Below are 19,871 nucleotides of genomic sequence, written 5' to 3'. Positions count from 1 at the left end.
CATATGTGAGTGGAAATAAAAAAGAAATCACTGCCGGTGACGATGCCTCCCATCCGCTTTTCACTCTCAAACCTCTGGGATCGTATTCTCTCCTCCGAGCTGCAAGCAGAGAGCCGTTCGTCAACCTTCTGCCGATTTCACCGATTCCGCATGTACCCCCAACCCATGGCCATCACACGCCGTGTTTTTCGCTTAACAGTTATGTCCCTCGAAAGGAGGGCAGCCGTCAAGCCAATGAAAGAAACTTGGTCATCTTTAAGTTTTCTAAATTCAGCTCACAGTCTTTGTCCCGTGCATCTTTTTTTTTTTATTTTGATTTAATTACCCATTCCACGCGCCGGTATCGGCAAGCGGCGCATCCGGCACTTGGGCACGCACATCAACGTGTACGACTAATTTGAAATCTGTTTTTGTTTTCATTCTCCGTATATATATGTAAAAACTTGTACGAACGAAAATTTATTACTTTTTTTTTTATCGCAAGATGAGTTCTGAATTTCGATTAGGCAAAGATGGTGGACTCTGCTGTAAGGCGGTTGTTGTTCTACTTATCCCCATCAATCGACTAAACAACTCTTTCATTTTGTTTCCTACAAAAGAGCACTTCTGTCACATCTGTTTACATCAAAGGCTGAGCATAAGGACAATTTTAATATTATCAATTTCCAGAACTATTTTGAAATCATATGCCTAATCAGATTAGGTCCATCTACCATGTGTTTGTTTGTTAGCCAGGGATTAAATAATAAGTAAAATCCATTTGTTATGCAGGCAATGTGCCTGTGACAACAATAGCAGGTAGAATCTGGAAAACCCCGTGTAAAATGCTTCATCAAAGATTAATCAGTCATATTATAGCAACGCTGCCATTCCGAACCACCCTAGAATGGAGGCGATTGTCCCTAACGTGACAACACCACAATCATTCCCCTTCAAATATCTTCTTTTCACAGAAAATGGAATAGGAAAACATTCATCAGAGGCGCTGGAGGCCATGCGATAAGCGGCTATAGAAATTAACTTACCAGAAGTTTATGTGACCGCAATGCACACTATGCAAGGCAAGGTCATCTTTAAATATCCTATTATATTAGTGGCCATCTTTAAAGCGTTGTTTCTATAAGGGGTCAAAACAAAACAGCTTAATTCCTTTCAGATGGGACTTAGAATATCACAAGATTTCCTTATCGGCTGATAATGTCGACTGCATTTTGAGCTTTCATTGGTATGCACAGCTCAATTTTTTTTATGAATTCATTTCATCTGTGTAGCCTTGGGACAGCAGAATGCTGTGGTGGTTTTTTATCTTCTTTTTTTTACATCAATTTTGGCCAGTCAACAGAGCATGAAATTAAATGTGAGAAATCATTGTGTTATAACAGAACATTTGAAAATATCACATACGAACACAGTCCAGACTTACCGTCATTAAGCCCTTCTGCTCAGTAGGCAATGTTTTGAGCACTTAATGTCCTTAAGCCTTGCTGTAGCAGGAAAATTACAGGGCTTTCAATGGTGGTGTTTTCACAGTTAGACAGCAACTATTTGATAATTGTTTATCGTGACCAACATCGTGTACGTGCGTCTCCTGCTGCTTCGCCACAGTGAATCAAACATCCTCAGAAAGCCTTGTTAGTGTGCGCGTGTGTAGCCACAGAAAGAGCACGTGTACTTTTTCACCTGAAAACAGGTGCAATAAAGCAAAGTCGTACGAAGTCATATTTTCTTGAAAATGCATTTTCATAAAAACTGGATTTCAGTGTGCATGTTGAGGTAGTGTGTCAATTGTGCCTGGATACCATTCCGCATTTTGCATGTGGTTTGTAAGGAGATGCTGTATGCTTTGTCCAACCAACACTCAGATTAAAGGTCAAAAAATGCACGCAACATTTCCCTTTCTTTGTCTAAAAACATAGGACACTTATTAAAGTGAAATGAAAAAGTCAACCTTTATTAATCATGTAAGTCCATAATGAATATGTATGTGGTTACGCATTTGCTGGCTTTGCACTTACAATACGCCACTGTTAATTATGGTAATTATTTTGAGTTATGAATATAGTTTAAAAAATATGAACCTTGTTGTTACAGGAAGGCAATTAAAATTAAAATGTTATGCACTGCAGTGAAAAACTGAACACTGGGATATGGTCTAATTTTTTACTTTTTATTCATGATCTGTAAATACTTTAAACACTACAGATATTAAAACCATTAAAATATGAACTTAGCAAACACTTGGTTTGGTAAATGCTGCAGATGCCAAGATGCATAACTAAATAAAAGGACATTACACATATAAAAGTACATATTTGTATTTACATTTCACATACTATGTGTTATTTCATGTAAATATCAATATATGGTAATACCTATTAGTTTATGCACATTTTATTACTGTGCAAATTTGAATATATTACAGAACAAGATATTAAAAGAAATTACAGTGAATATATAAAATATTTCCCATTGTATTACGATAAAATAACACTCTTGGCATCAAGGCCCTTTATATTGCAAACACAGCTCGCAATTCTTGGCAATGTATTTTACAAAACGTAACGCATTCATTTTATTTCAATACTCTTTAAGAAATGTCAGTTCGCGATGCATACAAGGTTGCATACCACGCTATCAAGTGGATGCTTTAAAAAAATAACCTCATAAAACGTGTAGCATCATCACATAAACTTGTACACACAGCAAGAATGCAGTGTTTAACTTGCCTAACTATCCCAAAGAGATATTGTATGCATCATGAACTGACAAGTTTCCCTACCCATATTTAACCCTGTCAAAATTTGGTGCAAAAAAAACCTCCATTGACTATCAAAAAGAATTTATAAGCTATTTATCACTGCTTTTAGGACAAAGAAAGGGCATTTTGGCGTGTTGAGAAGTACAAATGAATATTTGTTTTCAGCTTACCCAAATAAAGTAGGCTGTAGGGAGCATACAGCATCTCTTTAGGCATATGCAGACTGACAGCAGAATGGCAACATGCAATATAAAAAAAATATTCACATGAATGAAAAAAACATGTGCCTTGACGATTGCTCAGGTGCACTCTAGAGTTTTGGGTTTGGCGGTGTTTACGCTGCAGAAAGCAGCAGGGCTTGGTGGAGACTGACCGGAGCTTATGGGCTCAGTGTCCTTCTCCCATGAGACGATGGAGATGTGTTCGCTCAGAGAGGGCGGCACGAGACAGCGGAAGACGGCCGTCTGGCCCAACATGGCTCTCTGGTCCTCCACGTGCACCGTGTACGGTTCACGAAACACTGTTTGGGAACGACAACAACGACGCAAAGCACACGCACGGGAACGTTGGCGCCGATTAGTCCTCGTCGCCGTTGAACAGTTTGGAAAATGGAAATTCAGTTTGCAAGGAAGATGAATTTGTGATATAAAACCACCATCATATAAAACTGAATTTTCTTAAGACAAGCAGGTTGGTTGAGTCACCAACCTGCCAATCCTAAGCCAAAAAATAAAAACAAAGACCCAGAAAGTTGGAGAGATTATACATTCATAGTGAATGTATGGTCATACAAACCCCTACAGAGTTTTGGGTATTGCAACAATGAAATATTTACTGTGTATAATTAATACCTTTCATATTTATGGAAATTAAATGCTGCCGAGGCCATTTGTACTGTCACACACAACGCTTATTGCCCCAAATGACCCCTTAACAAACGATTGAGAATGCATTAAAGCGTTTTGTTTTAGGCCTCCGTGGATGGATGTTAAATCGTAACTGGTAAATCCGCATCAGAGCAAAATCATTGACCCAAACCAACCATAAATCAATTTCCCATGGAAAGCTGAGTGTCCCGAAATTCACAATACACCCATTGGCACCCCCAGTGATGGAAAGGAAGCTGAGACACTAATGAACCAGGTCACACGATATCATGCTAGCTTGCTCGGCATCTTGGGGTTTGAGCCTGTGTCGGGCTTTCAATAACTAATGTTTTCCACTTGGTACAAAAAGAAACGTCTCACATTCAGTGGGGTTGGTGACTTCAGGCAAGATGGCTTTGATGTCGATGCCTGTTATTGTCAAGGTACTGAGCAAGCACCTCTCAAGACCTTTCGTTTTAACCTCGATGGGCAAACGAGGACAAATCACCCCGATGAGAAGCGATTCTGCTTCTTCTGGATTTAAAGTCACTTAATGACTGTGCCAACAAAACCTTTAGCATTATTGTTTGTACGGTATGCGATTCAGCTACAAACCTATCTGGATATTCCTAAGACATTCTATAACCATCCAAAAAAAATCTGCCTTAGTTCAATTGGCCAAATGAATTTTCTCTTCACCAACGGGTCTGTGACGGTCATTGGAGAGTGCTTTTCCAGTTTCCATTTTTTGTATCAAAATGAGCGTTATCCTATGACACAAAATTATTACAATGTTGAAGTTTAACTTTAAAATTGTATCTTTAAAATTGTCCACACTCATTTGCTAAATACTCCTTGAATTAAATTAATAAAGAAGTGCTGCTAATGATATGGGTATTTGCCGCACCCTGACATAGATATATGGAATATTAGAGTGGACCAATTTTGCCTGTAAAAGCAGGGGATTATTCATATGCAAACGTGTTCATAAGCAACTGCCTTCAATTGAAGTTATTTTTATCCTTTGGACGTGACTGTCCATCCATCTCTCCCAGCCAGCCAGCCAGCAAATCTTTTAATCTTAGTGCCCTGTTTCACTCCACCATCCTCTTACCTCCTCCGTACTGTATATCCCAAATTATATCGATTTCTCGCTGTGTCTCAGTTTCCATCTGTTTCTTTACTCCTCTGCCCCCGTTTCCATCTCTCCCTTCCTCTATGTTCCTCTCCTCTCTCCACGGTATCTCACCCAATTTCCTCCCCCTTCTCTCCCTGTTCCTCTCTCATCCCTCACCCATCTAAATCTCTCTTCGCCACTCCCAAATCCTCCCTCCCTACCACTTGTCGCTTTCGCTTGCTCTCCTCTTTCTGTTTTGCTCTCTCTCTCTCTTTCTCATATCTCAATTTTACACCCATTCACTCTCTCTCCACCGCGTTCCTTTACTTCTCTTCCTCCCCCCTCGGGCTCCCTCTTCTATTACCCCGCTCTATCTTTCTCCTCTTTTGCCTGCGTTCGGGGATCCACAGCCAAGGTGGGGAGGGGGAGGCGTGACGTTGGGGTTGCTCAACGCTGTGGGATGCGGGTGACGTCAACGCGCAGGTGTTTGCGGTGACGTCACTTCCGCGCACCTGGGCACGCGCCGGGTAGGCGGACAGGAATCCAAGCAGGATTCAGGTCGGGAAAAAAAGCGTTCCCAATATGGTGCGACGTAAGGCTTTGCGTGAACGTGTGCGTTTTTTTTTTCTGGGCAAAGCATTAAGTAACATTCACGTAAACTTTGCGGGTGAAACAACATGTTAAAAAAAAACACGCCATGAAAAGTCGCTTCTTGTAAGCAACGAAACATTGAGGAATGATGTGTAAATAAAGCCAACCATCTTGCATTGCCACAACAAAAATCCCTAACCAACATCAACACTGCGGAAAAAAAAAACCAATACAACGAGATTAAATTACACCTATGTTTCGTATTGCAGATTTAAATAGGGCACATCATTATTATTCCACATGCAAAACACTCTCATCAGCACTTACTGGCGACAGTGCAAGAAGATTTACCGTGGCCACCATTTTCTTGAAAACAACATTTAAGCGTCCGCTTTACAATTCAAAATGAAATGAGACCATGCTCTGCACCTGTACAAACTGAAACCAGATACGGTTTACTTATGTTACTTAGGTACGGGGAACTGAGGCGCTATCAAATTACCAGTGTCACCCGCAATATCCACACGCGAACGTTATTAACTTTGAGTCCTCTCACATGTCTGGTATCTCACGAGCGAGTGTGCCAGGGTGAATTATTATTATTATTTATATTTTATATTTATCGCAGTTGTTGAGCAGAGGTCCAGCGTTTCCAAAGTGCCAAGTGACCAGCAACGAACAGCACTGTTAATGTTGCAATGGATGAGAGTCGTCACACTTCTTGAATTGAGCAAGGTCATACTAACTTGGGGGGTGAAACAGAATATGGGAATTAATTCTAAAGTGGAGGAGTAAAGGAAAAAAAGATGTGAGATCTTACCTTGGAATGAATTCTAAAGTGAAGGAGTGTGAGGGTAGAATGAGATGCGAGATCTTACCTAGGAATGAATTCTAAAGTGAAGGAGTGTGAGGTAGAATGAGATGCGAGATCTTACCTAGGAATGAATTCTAAAGTGAAGGAGAGTGAGGGTAGAATGAGATGTGAGATCTTACCTAGGAATTAATTCTAAAGTGAAGGAGTGTGAGGTAGAATGAGATGCGAGATCTTACCTCGGAATGAATTATAAAGTGAAGGAGTGTGAGGCAAGAATGAGATGCGAGATCTTACCTAGGAATGAATTATAAAGTGGATGAGTGTGAGGCAAGAATGAGATGCGAGATCTTACCTAGGAATGAATTCTAAAGTGAAGGAGTGTGAGGTAGAATGAGATGCGAGATCTTACCTTGGAATGAATTCTAAAGTGAAGGAGTGTGAGGTAGAATGAGATGCGAGATCTTACCTTGGAATGAATTCTAAAGTGAAGGAGTGTGAGGTAGAATGAGATGCGAGATCTTACCTCGGAATGAATTATAAAGTGAAGGAGTGTGAGGCAAGAATGAGATGCGAGATCTTACCTAGGAATGAATTATAAAGTGGAGGAGTGTGAGGCAAGAATGAGATGCGAGATCTTACCTAGGAATTAATTCTAAAGTGAAGGAGTGTGAGGTAGAATGAGATGCGAGATCTTACCTAGGAATGAATTCTAAAGTGAAGGAGTGTGAGGCAAGAATGAGATGCGAGATCTTACCTAGGAATGAATTCTAAAGTGAAGGAGTGTGAGGGTAGAATGAGATGCGAGATCTTACCTAGGAATGAATTATAAAGTGAAGGAGTGTGAGGTAGAATGAGATGCGAGATCTTACCTAGGAATGAATTATAAAGTGGAGGAGTGTGAGGCAAGAATGAGATGCGAGATCTTACCTAGGAATGAATTCTAAAGTGAAGGAGTGTGAGGGTAGAATGAGATGCGAGATCTTACCTAGGAATGAATTATAAAGTGGAGGAGTGTGAGGCAAGAATGAGATGCGAGATCTTACCTAGGAATGAATTATAAAGTGGAGGAGTGTGAGGCAAGAATGAGATGCGAGATCTTACCTAGGAATGAATTCTAAAGTGAAGGAGTGTGAGGGTAGAATGAGATGCGAGATCTTACCTAGGAATGAATTATAAAGTGGAGGAGTGTGAGGCAAGAATGAGATGCGAGATCTTACCTAGGAATGAATTCTAAAGTGAAGGAGTGTGAGGGTAGAATGAGATGCGAGATCTTACCTAGGAATGAATTATAAAGTGAAGGAGTGTGAGGCAAGAATGAGATGCGAGATCTTACCTAGGAATGAATTATAAAGTGAAAGAGTGTGAGGGAAGAATGAGATGCGAGAACTTACCTAGGAATGAATTATACAGTGGAGGAATGTGAGGTAAGACGGAGATGCGAGAACTTACCTAGGAATGAATTATAAAGTGAAGGAGTGTGAGGGTAGAATGAGATGTCAGATCTTACCTCAGAATGAATTCTAAAGTGAAGGAATGTGAGGTAAGACGGAGATGCGAGAACTTACCTAGGAATGAATTATAAAGTGAAGGAGTGTGAGGGTAGAATGAGATGTCAGATCTTACCTCAGAATGAATTCTAAAGTGAAGGAATGTGAGGTAAGACGGAGATGCGAGATCTTACCTTGCTGTTCGATCGTTGAACACAGCATGGATGAGACGAAATGGTCGATCTGTTAGACTGAGGCTTCAACATGGGGCGGAGGAGCCAATGCGATCCATGGGGCGAGGAGCAGCCATAACAGTCGCGCTCGAATTGCGATACGGCGGCGACCGGCCATCGGTGAGCGAGTGACCGGAGTGAATCAGTGCGTGCTGGATCACCAATCAACCTGACTTTCTCTATGGTGATTTCAACCGAGCACCGATTCAACCTGGCCCTGACGGCCCCGGTGGAAGTCTCCTTACCCTCTGGGAGCGAAACCTGCCACAACACAGCAGCGGCAGCGAGCGAGCGAGCGAGCGAGCGAGCTTGTGCACGCAGTGACCAAAGAGGCAACGCGGCTCACCGGCGGTCAGCCGAATGGGCAGGCTGCGGAGTCTGCCCGCGGCGTTCTCCGCCGTGCAGTAATAGGTGCCGTCGTGGAGGCTGGGGCCGGCGCTCTTCTCTCCCGTCATGGGCAGCAGCTGCAGGGAGCCGTTGGGATGCAGCTGCCGCACGCCCAGCGAGTCGTGCACCTCCTCGGACTCGTCGCTCGCGGGGCTCCCCAGCTCGCGGTACCACGAGATGCGAGCGCTGGGCGTTCCGGACACCGGGCAGGGCAGGAGCGTGCCCGCCGGTGCCAGAAAGGTCACCTGCTGGGGGAAGCCGGCCGCGTAGTGCAGGCTGGGGCCCACCTCATTGCTCCGTGCTGTGACACAAACGGACACAGCATGCCATGGAGAGGGCCCTCTCAGAGGAAGCTCTCGGTTAATTTTACATTTAATACGCAGTGCATTAACCGCTGCCGTGTGTGTTAGGTTAGCACCCTGGATTTGATTGGATTCCCCGACGCGGCGGTTTAAACTACGGTGCAGGTTTCACAAATCCCCCACCAGCTCTGTCCACACAATCGATCGTCAAGTCGCATATGGAGGGGTAAAATGTCGGTGCTCCCCCCACCTGTTCCAGAACATCTGACCAGCGTGGAAGCGTAGGCCAAACTCGCCTCTGGAGGCAATATCTAGAGCGCTCTCAAGTGGAGACCCTTCCACCAGCAATGGCATGAGCAGGATATTCCAGGGCTGCACCTGTATCTTTTAACTTAATTTACTACGCGTGTGAATATATAGTTTTTAATATCCCAGCGATGCAATATATATAAAAGCAACGCGTGTTTTCAGAAATTAATATCATGATTAATGGATTAATCTATCCAATGTCTGTTTTTGACCATGATAACATTTTACAGATGCCTTGGTATAGGAAACCCCTTTTGTGCTATCCTTAGAATCTATAATACCGATAATTCTACTGCAGGCTTGATGTCCTCACAGAAGACCTAGTTGTAACTCTTTTTTAAATAAACATGCACCAATGGCATGTTAATGTGAGAATAGGGTCATATATTTTAGCTTCCTTCAGGCCGTTTTTTATGATTTGAGCACAAAGAATCTCACTGCTCTATCGGTAGCATTATAGAGAGAAGCTGTATCATAAAAAATAACCAAGGTGAAGACCGCTCAATAAGAAAGGAATGTTTGTTAATTCTTAAAATTCATATATCTTCCTGAATGTTTTTTTTACAAATGTCACGGTACCAATGTGGTGAAGTATACAGAGACGATGCCATATGAACTAGTTCACGATATTTATGACATTAAATGGCATAATTGTGGCCACAAAAATTGTATTTTCCATTGACGACACCTACTTTTTCTCTTTCATAAACATAATCCTTAAACCAAAGCATGAAAGTTAAATGCACACATGTAAACATATTGTAAGCCAGTCAACTGCAATGTTGTTTTAATTAAGGGCATAATTGCTTAATCAAATAACCATACATTGAGATTGTAGAATAAATATAAAGAACCAAGAACATCACCACATGCACATTGTCAAGGCCATTACTATAGCATTGCATTCCCTTTGCAATCCCGTCAAGAGAGATCAAATGTGTGATAATTAGTATGTGCTGAGGACACGCATAATGACGCGTATGATGTTTAATATTAATTTATGAAATTATGAGAAGCAGCTCAGCAAGGCGTTGAGTATTTACATTTACAAAGCAAGTATCATTAATTGTTCCTTATAAATAGATTAAGCCCACATTCTCACCCATGGTCCCGTCGACGTAACGGCACAAGTACGGCACCGAACAGCAGAGGCACTTTATGAACGTGGAGCCCACCACCACCACCGCCGCCGCCGCCGTGGCTAAATTTACGGGCAGCCGTCACACATCAGTGGCGTGCCGTGCATCACTAAGATGATCGAAATTTTTGGCTCAATTAGTGCTGGGTTATTTGGCCAAACCAGAATGTTAAGTTATTTTGGATTCGCAGTTCTTAACGGGGGGGTGGGGGTGAGGGGGATGGGGGAACTGTGGTGGTGGTGGTGGTGCGTTGTGTACCCTGGACGACCTGAATGAGTTTCCCAGCCGTGGCCACAATCAACGGCGAGAACCTTTGAGCCGGTACAACAAAACTATTCACCAGCGTAGGGTAAAACAACTACTGTGACTGATATGGCAAGGGGTGGCTTCCATCCATGGATTCACAAAGGGCTGTAAAATAATATTATTAATTATTATACATGAGAGAGAGAGGGGTGAGTGCTGAATAGTGAGTCCAATAGAGAGTGAGCTTTTAAATGTTATATTTTGTAACCATACGTGTCATAACAGAGGGCTCATAGGAATATAATCGGTCGTATAACAACAATAAAAAACGGGCATGTGAAATCAATTAAATAATATATAGCCTGCTGCATGTGTGTCACATAGCAGTGGCTAAGTATTCATCATGTGAGTGTACCAGAAATGGAATACAAATATAAATGTCACGCTTAATAATACCGAAGTTTGTATTGGCCTGAGGTCACTGTCAAGAAATGCAATGTCAACGACTGAGTTAGCAACGAGAACAGTTGAACTCGTGTTATAATGAAGTTTCTCATGTCATATATTTCAATAACAAAAACACCAAAAAAGGCGTTGCCACATAAAGAACACGCACTTAAAGATCATTGTTAAGCTTTGCGAGCCAAAATATTATTATTTTCATCCGATGACCGAATCACCCGGAATGCACTCAATCGCATAAGATCTTGGAAGCTAAGCAATTTGGGTGACCACTATGCAAGAGCCAGTTGTCAAAGGGGCTTCCGAAGGAAGTGCGGTCAAATACATTATTGTGCCGTACTTCTATGCTCCCACATATACGCTCATCTCATTCAACAACCCACAATGACTAGTATGATAAAAAATAACCCCAACGAACCCACACGGCGTGGTGAGGCCCTCAACCATCAGCGGCTTGACAATGGAGACTGTACACGCCACATCAATATTAGCATTTTGCATAGCTCTAATAAAAAAAGGGCCGTGCTTTCCAAACGATATCCTCCAGAGAGGAATGGCGCTGTTGTGGCTCGTGATTGGGGGAGACGACAACAACAACAACAAAACCAGAGTGTGTTTTAGTTTACCAGTGGGTTTATGCTTCATTGGTGTAAAACCCAAAATGCCGCAGAGCACTGGAGGGACGAACAACGGTTGCGGGAAATAAAATAAAAATAACAAGAAAGAAACAACCCTCAGTTAACATTAACAAAAAAGTGCTGGCTATGCATGCGTTGGTTTGCTATTGATGACATTCATTATGCATTCAGATGGGGGGTGGGGGGAGCGGTGTTTAATTTTTTATTAGCCCACCAAGCTCCAGCAACAAAACCTGCCGGCGAAGTCACAGCTCAACATTATTTCATGTCACCCCCCTACCCACCACCAAGGCACCCGAGTCCCGCTACGAGCCGAGGCAACAGGCTTCAAATTATATATATATTTAATATTAAATAAATGCACCAAAGTTTAAGCTCTTCAAAGGTTGAGCGATCTGTTTTGTTTGCCGCGCAGGTTAAATAAATGCTGATGCAAGGAACACATTTTCGACGGCGCATGCGGTCCACCTTGTGTCCCAGAGCTCACGTTTGTACGCGTGTTCAAATTGCAAAAGGTTGCAGCCCTGCAACGTCTCGCTCACGCCACTGCAGGTGGAAAGGACCTCCAAATCGACAGAGGATATGATGGAAAAGCCTACACGCCGGCCGGATACCTCGAAAGAGGTGGTGGTACTCACACTTTACCCCACCACAAGCGGCCAGCCAATCAATTGTGTGCACCCATACATATATATCTCTCACTGTTGCTGAGTAGGGGGAGGCGACGCGGTGTGAGATACTCACCCGCAGTTTCAGATGTCTCACGGGGTTATATGAACCGGTAAAACCGACCCCTGGATTGCAAGGCTGGAGTGTTATTACACACCACGACAGCATCTACGTACATTTACGTAAGTATAGGTGTAAATGTGTATATGCATAAAAAAAACACATTAAATTGCCCCGTGGCACACCACGTCGAGAGGATCAGAGTCAAGGATGGAAAAGTAATTAGGACAACATTTGGCCATGGATCAGGAAAGATGAGGATATGGACGGAGAAGAGGCTAAACAAGGGACCTTGATGCTGCAGGGAGCGGTGTGCGTTTTTGCAGGGGGCGGGGAGAGGGGAGGGATTGAGAGTGGGGGCGGGGGTGGCCACACAGAAGCCACTTTGATTCACGGGAGGTTTGAGCCGATTTCAGACATATAGATCTACAACAATGAAGTGTGGTATGATAATTTCTGCTCTAAAAAGAGTGGAATTGGAATAAATTACATGCCTCGGAATCATTGACTGCGTTAATAATCGTGTAGGTAGTACATAGCTATTAAGACATATCATGTCCACCGCAATCATTTCATGTAACATCCAAAAACTGCTTCAAAATGTCTACATTTTTTTAAGCCTCTTAAATTCCTGGTCTCCATTTTGGGATAATTGTGCTAAAATGTCTCCTTTCACTTGACAGAGTAAAGGTTACTTACTATATATTTGTGTTCACACGTGCACACACACTCATACATGTAATCACAAAAAACTAAAATTCCCGGCATAGGCAAATATATATACATACACAAGTGCTTTTGATTTAAAGCTTTCGTGACTGCAGGGATTCATATTCTTGGTTCTTTCGGTAAAGTCACGTAGAAGGGAAACAATAAAATAATAAAAATATAAATTGTATTGTTTATTTTTTTATTTTTTTATTGTTTCCCTTCTACGTGACTTTACCGAAAGAACCAAGAATATACACGAGTGCTGTTAATGAGGACGTAAATAAGGCCGACACGGCACAAGGTGGTGTGGTGTGGGCATGCCTGGCAACACCTTGTCTTCCACAAAAACGAAGATCCCCCTCCCATATTGCCTTTTCGACCATTAGGACCTGTCAGAGATGGTGTGGCTAGTGCCACGCCCAGGCAATGTCCATCTCCCCCAATGCTGATGCTTACATGCTACACTCAACTTGACTCCACCTTTCGCAGGCCCCAGCCAAATAGTGACACAAAAGTTCTGTTGATCTTAGCCGTGGCTAGGATTTGAACTCATACGACACCCCATCCACGCACATGAACACACATAAATATATACACACACAGTTGTCTATAGTATTTCTACTTCATATGAACACACAAGTATACAGTTATAATAAAGTAGTCACGACTTATATGTGTGAAATGTATTACTCTGTGTTGCCTGGGTCATTCAGCTTGCAAAAGCATTAATAGAAAAGACACCGCATGCCAATTAACATAATGCAAATCTATCTTGCGCCCTTATTTTGATTCTGATTAAAAAAAATTGTATTTAAACCTGATTTTCAAAAACTAAATTGAAAAAATGATACGTAAACTGACGTTAACCCTTAAATATTTAAGCAGATGTGTCCATCTCTTCTTGAAGTCTACCAAACATTATGCAGAACACAGAACGGCTGCTTTGGCCCATCTCAGAGAAGACATACAATTTGCAATCAGTTTGGATGCAGATAATGCACCAATTACTGGACACTGTTGTAGCATTTAACATCAGTTTGGCATCAGTTTGGTACCCGACGCAAAAAGACCTTTACCCTAACAGGCTCTCCGGTATTCACGAGTGCAATCAGTTTGAAGGCATGTGCATGTGCTTGAAACAAAATTGATGTTCTCCACCGATTGCATATCACAGGTTCGAGCTGAGTGTAGGAAGAAAACAACCCACATTATTCTACTTAAAATGTGTTATTAATTGGGAGCCCATTTAATGTACTGTAGTTATGTCCAAACGCTTCAAACGCTTAAAATGCGATTGCACAATGTGAACATGCGCTTTGTTTAAAGAATACGCTGGACGCACAAGCGTGTCCTAAATTACTGTCCATTGGATTAAGTAATTTGCCGGACGTTTACAACCCAAAGCAAGCAGATCTATTTCGTGAAAACCATGTGTTATGTAAACACCTACTTGATTTTGGCCCACACGTCACCCAACACAAGCATTACACATCCACCTTCAGAAAATGACCTCTTGAAAGTGTTCACATCAATCCATATGTTCATTTTACATTTTCTGCAAGCGGACACAACCTCAAACTAAGAGGTCCCCTCGGGGCTTGAAAACATTAGTTCGTTAATTAGTCGAGGACCTAAACAACATGACCCTGACCAAAAGGGCCCTAGAATACATTCGCTTAAACCAGCTCGGGCGAAACCGCACACGCGCTCACAGTCACAACTCGTCAATGATAAACTGTGAAACATTCATTTTAACATGTCGGGGCACAAGCAGACGCACGGCTTCGCATTGTGTCAAAGCATTTGTGGTGCATACTGCCCCTGGCAATACAAGTCACAGCCGATGGGAACAGCTACCCCAGTCTCCACGGAATCCCATTTGCAAAGATAGTTGTTTGCCATAATGCACAGATTATGAATAAATCCTGCTATCAGAGCACAGATGGTGCGATAAAGGAATTCTAACAGAAGCAATGCGAGAGAAAAAAACACTCTTTTGAAATTTTCCGAGTGGCATTTTTATATCCGTTATATATGTGTTGCATCTACGATGCTGCAGTGTGCATTCAACAGATGTAGTTCGGACAAACGGTCACATTCTGATTTAAATGTGTTCCTCCTGTATTCAAGGATGAATTGAAATGTACAAATTCTAACTCAAACGATACCTTACTTTATGTATTAAAATGGGTTGAAACATGTAATGAGCCAAATATAGCATATAAGCTCGCCTATATTCTACATGGGGTGGAGTGGTGGGTGCAGTGGTTGATTTAGCCAGTTACGTTTAATTCCTAGCCAAGGATAACAACAGCAGTGATACCTGCACAGGCCCCAGTCTTCCTCAACTGGACAAGAGCAACGAAGTATGGTCAAACAAACCCCCAAGATGAATCCAGTGGATTGACAAAGGGCCGTAAATTATATTTTTAATACACAATACAGCTCTCTAAGCACTTCTGAAATCTCTGGTATCCTCACAGCAACAGTAAAGAATTCAATGGTACTCTGGGTAGGTGTTAGGATTTATTGCCAAATAAACCCAACACAATTTGAAAGTAATATTCAAATTTTGATTTAAAGCTTTCGTGACTGCAGGGATTCATATTCTTGGTTCTTTCGGTAAAGTCACGTAGAAGGGAAACAATAAAATAAGAAAAATATTTTAAAAATATATATTGGTTTATATTTTTATTATTTTATTGTTTAAAACAATACATTTTATTGTTTTTATATTTTTCCTATTTGATTGTTTCCCTTCTACTTGACTTTACCGAAAGAACCAAGAATAGTAATATTCAAGTTATAAAATGACCATGGCTTTCCTCAATAGCACTTGATAATGTCAACAGTCTTTTCACATTTGAGCCAGCCTTCACAATGCATCAACCTTAAACCATAATCTTATTTAATTACCATGTACGCTATAGAAAGAGACAAAGATATCATGTTTATTATTACAGCGTCGCGGAAGATGGTTTTGGTGGAGGACTTAATAATGTCAATCACGCACACTGGAGTGGTAGGGCCAATCACAGGCACACTCATTAGTTAGTTTTTCCTCCCGAGGGCTGGCTTCGACACACCATTCCGTGTACTCGTTTTAGGCTGAGTAAACCTAAGGAGGGGATGCATGCCAGACTCAAATACCCATTTGCTGTAGGTATTCGTGGCCAGGAACATGTCCTAGATTCTAGTTTGTAAAGTGCAATTCGCGAATGAACACGACCTCTTTGCCCAAAATAAGCATGTGATCAAATATCATGCAATTAGCCGTGTTTTATCTGAAAGTAATGTGCGTGATTTTTGTTTCAATTTGGGGATGTTTCCAAAAATCTGCGACTTACTCTTGCAAATGAGGTCACAGGAGCTTCAATGTCTACGTGCTAGAAGCCAATAGTCCCCAGAGCAGTGGGAGTGGAATTTGCCTGCAAAAGTCCTATGCAAAATGCCACATCGCAGAAGGTATACTGACCACTCGGCTATCCAGCACACATCTTAGTTAGTCGACCCGCGTGGCACTTGGGTCTGCCCCGTGACCTCCTGCCAGCGGGCGTTCGACACTTCACGTGGCCTCAAGGTGCACATGGCCTGGCACAAGCGTCGTGGTGACGTCACCGCCACTTAGTGGCGAATGGCGGTTGTTGTTGTTGTTGTTTACTGATATGTGAACGCGCGCTATGTCCTTGTGCTGACTGTTCATGCAGAGTAGTAATTTATTTAAATATGTGTGAGGTCTGAAATTATAAATTTTGGATTTTCCAACAGTTAATCTAATACTGCTGCCAGTTTCAAAATAAGGTGGCTGGCCAAGGGACCATCTGCTGTAATAAAATAAAGCTCCGCTTTAACAGTGGGGTTCCATAAATAAAGCCACGTAAAGTCCCTTAACTGGATCAGTGATTAAATTTTATTGATCTCAGATTGCTGGAAAGTCCGTGCCAAATGAACCACTTTATTCGCAGCCATGTGGAGTAGCAGTCACGGCAATGTGCGCTCAATAAATATGGCTCAGGCAGACATTTCCTGCAAAACTCATTTGGTGAAACATACGCTACACACTGCACATGAAAATAGAACTAGCAATTAGCAGCAGCAGCAGCAACAACAGTATCCGCCAGAGCCCCCCGCCCAATAGCAATACAATGTGTTGCCGCTTTTAATTTTGATCATATCCACATTTTACGCGTGAAACGTTGCATGTTTCAAGTACAGAGGCAGACGCAAACAGAACAAAATTAATTAGGTCTTCGGGGGGCTTGAGGCGCCTTTAAAGTTCTCTGACGCAAAAAGGGCCACCGCGCTGCTGTACGTTCTCAAAGTGTGCGTCAAAAAGATTGTGTGCGTTTCGTGGTTCCTGAGATAGATGCGCGCACGCAAACCGCAGCTGTGTCCCGCCGCCGCCTCCGCCACACACACACACACAACCATTCCTTGAGGATCTGCGGGGCGGCGCAGCTGGGATCAAATACATTACATGGAGAACGACCCACCCTAGCCCCGGCTTTCTAGAGATGATGTGAGGAGAGCTTTCGCTGGCAGAGGTAAAAAAAAAAACTGCGCTAAAATCGATATTAAAAAGCGCGCATCGGGGCCTTCCCACGGCTCATTGGAAATGATTTGTTCGGCAAGAAACAAAATTGATGGCACGTCCCTACTGACCTAAACGTTATGGATTCCGGTGGCGGAACATCAGACGCACGCGCGCGCACAGCCACACAAAGCGCCGTGTTGTCGCATGTATCACGATAATTGGAAACGAACTGCGAGGAACGATGGATCGGCGTCAGCTGTGAAGACGGACAAGGCGGCGAGCGGCGAGCGGCGCGCGTGCAAATAGCGGCGCGTTGCTTCAAACTTTAGCGATATGCGTAATGAGATGCGGTGCGCACTTTGTACGCATTTCCAGTGCGAAGCGGTGCTCGCATCGGATTTGACGGGGGGTGGAGTTGGGGGTGGGGGGGGGCGCTCTCTCGCCTATGCGCAATGGGCTGTTAAAAAAAAAAAATAACATCATAGGGCGCATGTGTTCTGAAACATAGATTATACTTGTAATGATCCAATAATAAGCAACGGCAACACACACGAAAAAAAAACTTTCGCTCTACGCGTGCACCGGCGTCTCCCTCGAGTTGCGTGTCTTGAATTTTCGCACGTTCAGCTTCAATTATAACGGCGGTGTGAATAGCGCATAAAAATAAATGCATTGCAGGCAGCGTGGCGAGCGAGCCACTACGTAATTAAGCGGTGCGAGCGGTTGCAGAGTGCAGTGGTTTCAAGCGCCCGGCCGGACACCCAACGGGAGCGTGGCTATTATATTCGATAATAATTCGACAATAAAAATAATAATAATACTAGCGATGTTGTGCGCTTATTTACAACGGAACTGGGGGAGAGAGAGAGAAAAACACCCCCGCAACACCCCCCCCCACCCCCCCCCCCCCCCCATTTAAAACAAACTGCAACTCAGACGCTCCAAAGGTCGGTTCAAGACGATGTAATGGGAGGCAATTAAATCCCATCAAACGCTCTATCAACTTTAGCAGCGAATTCAACGTGACGAGCACACGTGCATGCTTCACAGCTGGGGATTTCCACCGCGTCCGCCCCTCTTCCAAAAGTATCACCGAAACACATTTCACTGCCTCGACGCCCGCGTTCGCTCGCTCGCAATGTGCAACCTTTAAGTGCGTTCGTTAGACTCGGCGAGACTCTGATAAGAGAAAAGTACTCACGGTGGCAAGCACTGGAACGATACGCGCGTATCGCCAATTGCCACGTCGAATGACCTCCTTTGTGTAAAGTACTCGCTTCACGTATACAACAAAAATCAACTGGTTCATGTGCGTTAAAACTGCGGACCAGCTGTGGTGCCAACCGACTGGAGCGCTTCACAAACAGCGCCCTTCACGCGCTGCGCACGCAAGGAAACCCACGGATCCATCTTCGCCGTTTACGCACGAGGTTTTTGTTTTGTTTTGTTACATCAGTTGGATTAGCAGCAGCTACAAACAACAACAAAAAGTAACAACGAGTGGTGGTGGCTTGCATGCGAACCCACCGGTTAGGACTGGGCAGAGAAGGAGGACGCTGACGAGCCACATGCCATACGCTGCTCGGGCTGGGAGCGCGCGTGTTGATGTCTCTCTCCGCTCCTGGTCTCCTCCGTGCGGTGCGCTCGCGTACGCTGCCTGAACGCGCGCGCGAACTCCTGCGCGTGTGTGTGTGTGTGAGAGCGCGCCTCCGTGTGTGTGTGTAACTGTGTGTGCCAAGGCAGGACCCCACGGGGCGACGGTAATGGCAACTACGTCACTCGTGTTTAGTAGTAATAATAACACATTTGAGAGCGCGCTACATACGTACACTCTCACGCGCTCGTGAGTAACCGCGTGCGTGCGTGCTAGAAGTGCGTGAGTGCGCTGAGTTGCGTCTATACTGCTACCATGTACACCTCTGCTCGAGCGCTGCGTCAAGATGATGATGCTGCTGCTGCTGTTGCTGCTGCTGATGACAACCAGCATGTATTCGGGGAGTGACCTGTGCCGGCTACGAGGATTAGTTGGGTGGGAGGTGCGAGGAGGGGGTGGGGGGATTCGTGTTTATGGGACAGGGGAGAGAGGGGGGTTGGAGTATAAGAGGAAGAAGCACAGTATAAGAAATGGAGATGAGCCGTGTTGGGAGGTGATGGATGTCTTGGGGTAGTGTGGTGAATTTGTCGGGAATTGTCGGGGTAGTGTGCGGGAGACGTGTCTGGGTAGTGTAGGGGTCGTGTCTGGGTAGTGTGGTGAATTTGTCGGGAATTGTCGGGGTAGTGTGTAGGGGTCGTGTCTTGGGGTAGTGTGGTGAATTTGTCGGGAATTGTCGGGGTAGTGTGCGGGAGACGTGTCTGGGTAGTGTAGGGGTCGTGTCTGGGTAGTGTGGTGAATTTGTCGGGAATTGTCGGGGTAGTGTGTAGGGGTCGTGTCTGGGTAGTGTGGGAGACGTGTCGGGGTAGTGTGGGAGACGTGTCTGGGTAGTGTGGGAGACGTGTCGGGGTAGTGTGGGAGACGTGTCTGGGTAGTGTAGGGGTCGTGTCTGGGTAG

The 19,871-nt window shown here is 43.8% G+C and overlaps 1 protein-coding gene across 2 annotated transcripts in view; it reads right to left on the bottom strand.

Annotated features, from left to right (window-relative positions):
- Positions 1-19,352, bottom strand: part of LOC116948137 (cell adhesion molecule DSCAM-like) — a 175,352-nt gene extending 156,000 nt beyond the window's left edge. Inside the window, exons 1-3 of one of the 2 annotated variants that reach the window (XM_076071264.1) lie at positions 18,851-19,352; positions 8,213-8,554; positions 3,132-3,278 (exon numbers count right to left, since the gene is read on the bottom strand). In XM_076071264.1, coding sequence (XP_075927379.1) covers positions 3,132-3,278; positions 8,213-8,554; positions 18,851-19,310 — 949 coding nt within the window. In that variant the 5' untranslated portion in view covers positions 19,311-19,352. The remainder of the gene's footprint in view (positions 1-3,131; positions 3,279-8,212; positions 8,555-18,850) is intronic. The other variant, XM_076071263.1, reaches the window with a different exon arrangement.
- Positions 19,353-19,871: the final 519 nt, after the last annotated feature.

Source organism: Petromyzon marinus, chromosome 32 (assembly GCF_048934315.1).
Source record: "Petromyzon marinus isolate PM22_M1 ecotype Great Lakes invasive population chromosome 32, UKy_Petmar_22M1.pri1.0, whole genome shotgun sequence".
Classification (NCBI taxonomy): Eukaryota; Metazoa; Chordata; class Hyperoartia; order Petromyzontiformes; family Petromyzontidae; genus Petromyzon; species Petromyzon marinus.
The sequence above is the reverse complement of the archived record's forward strand: the minus strand, read 5'-3'. Positions and strand labels throughout refer to the sequence as shown.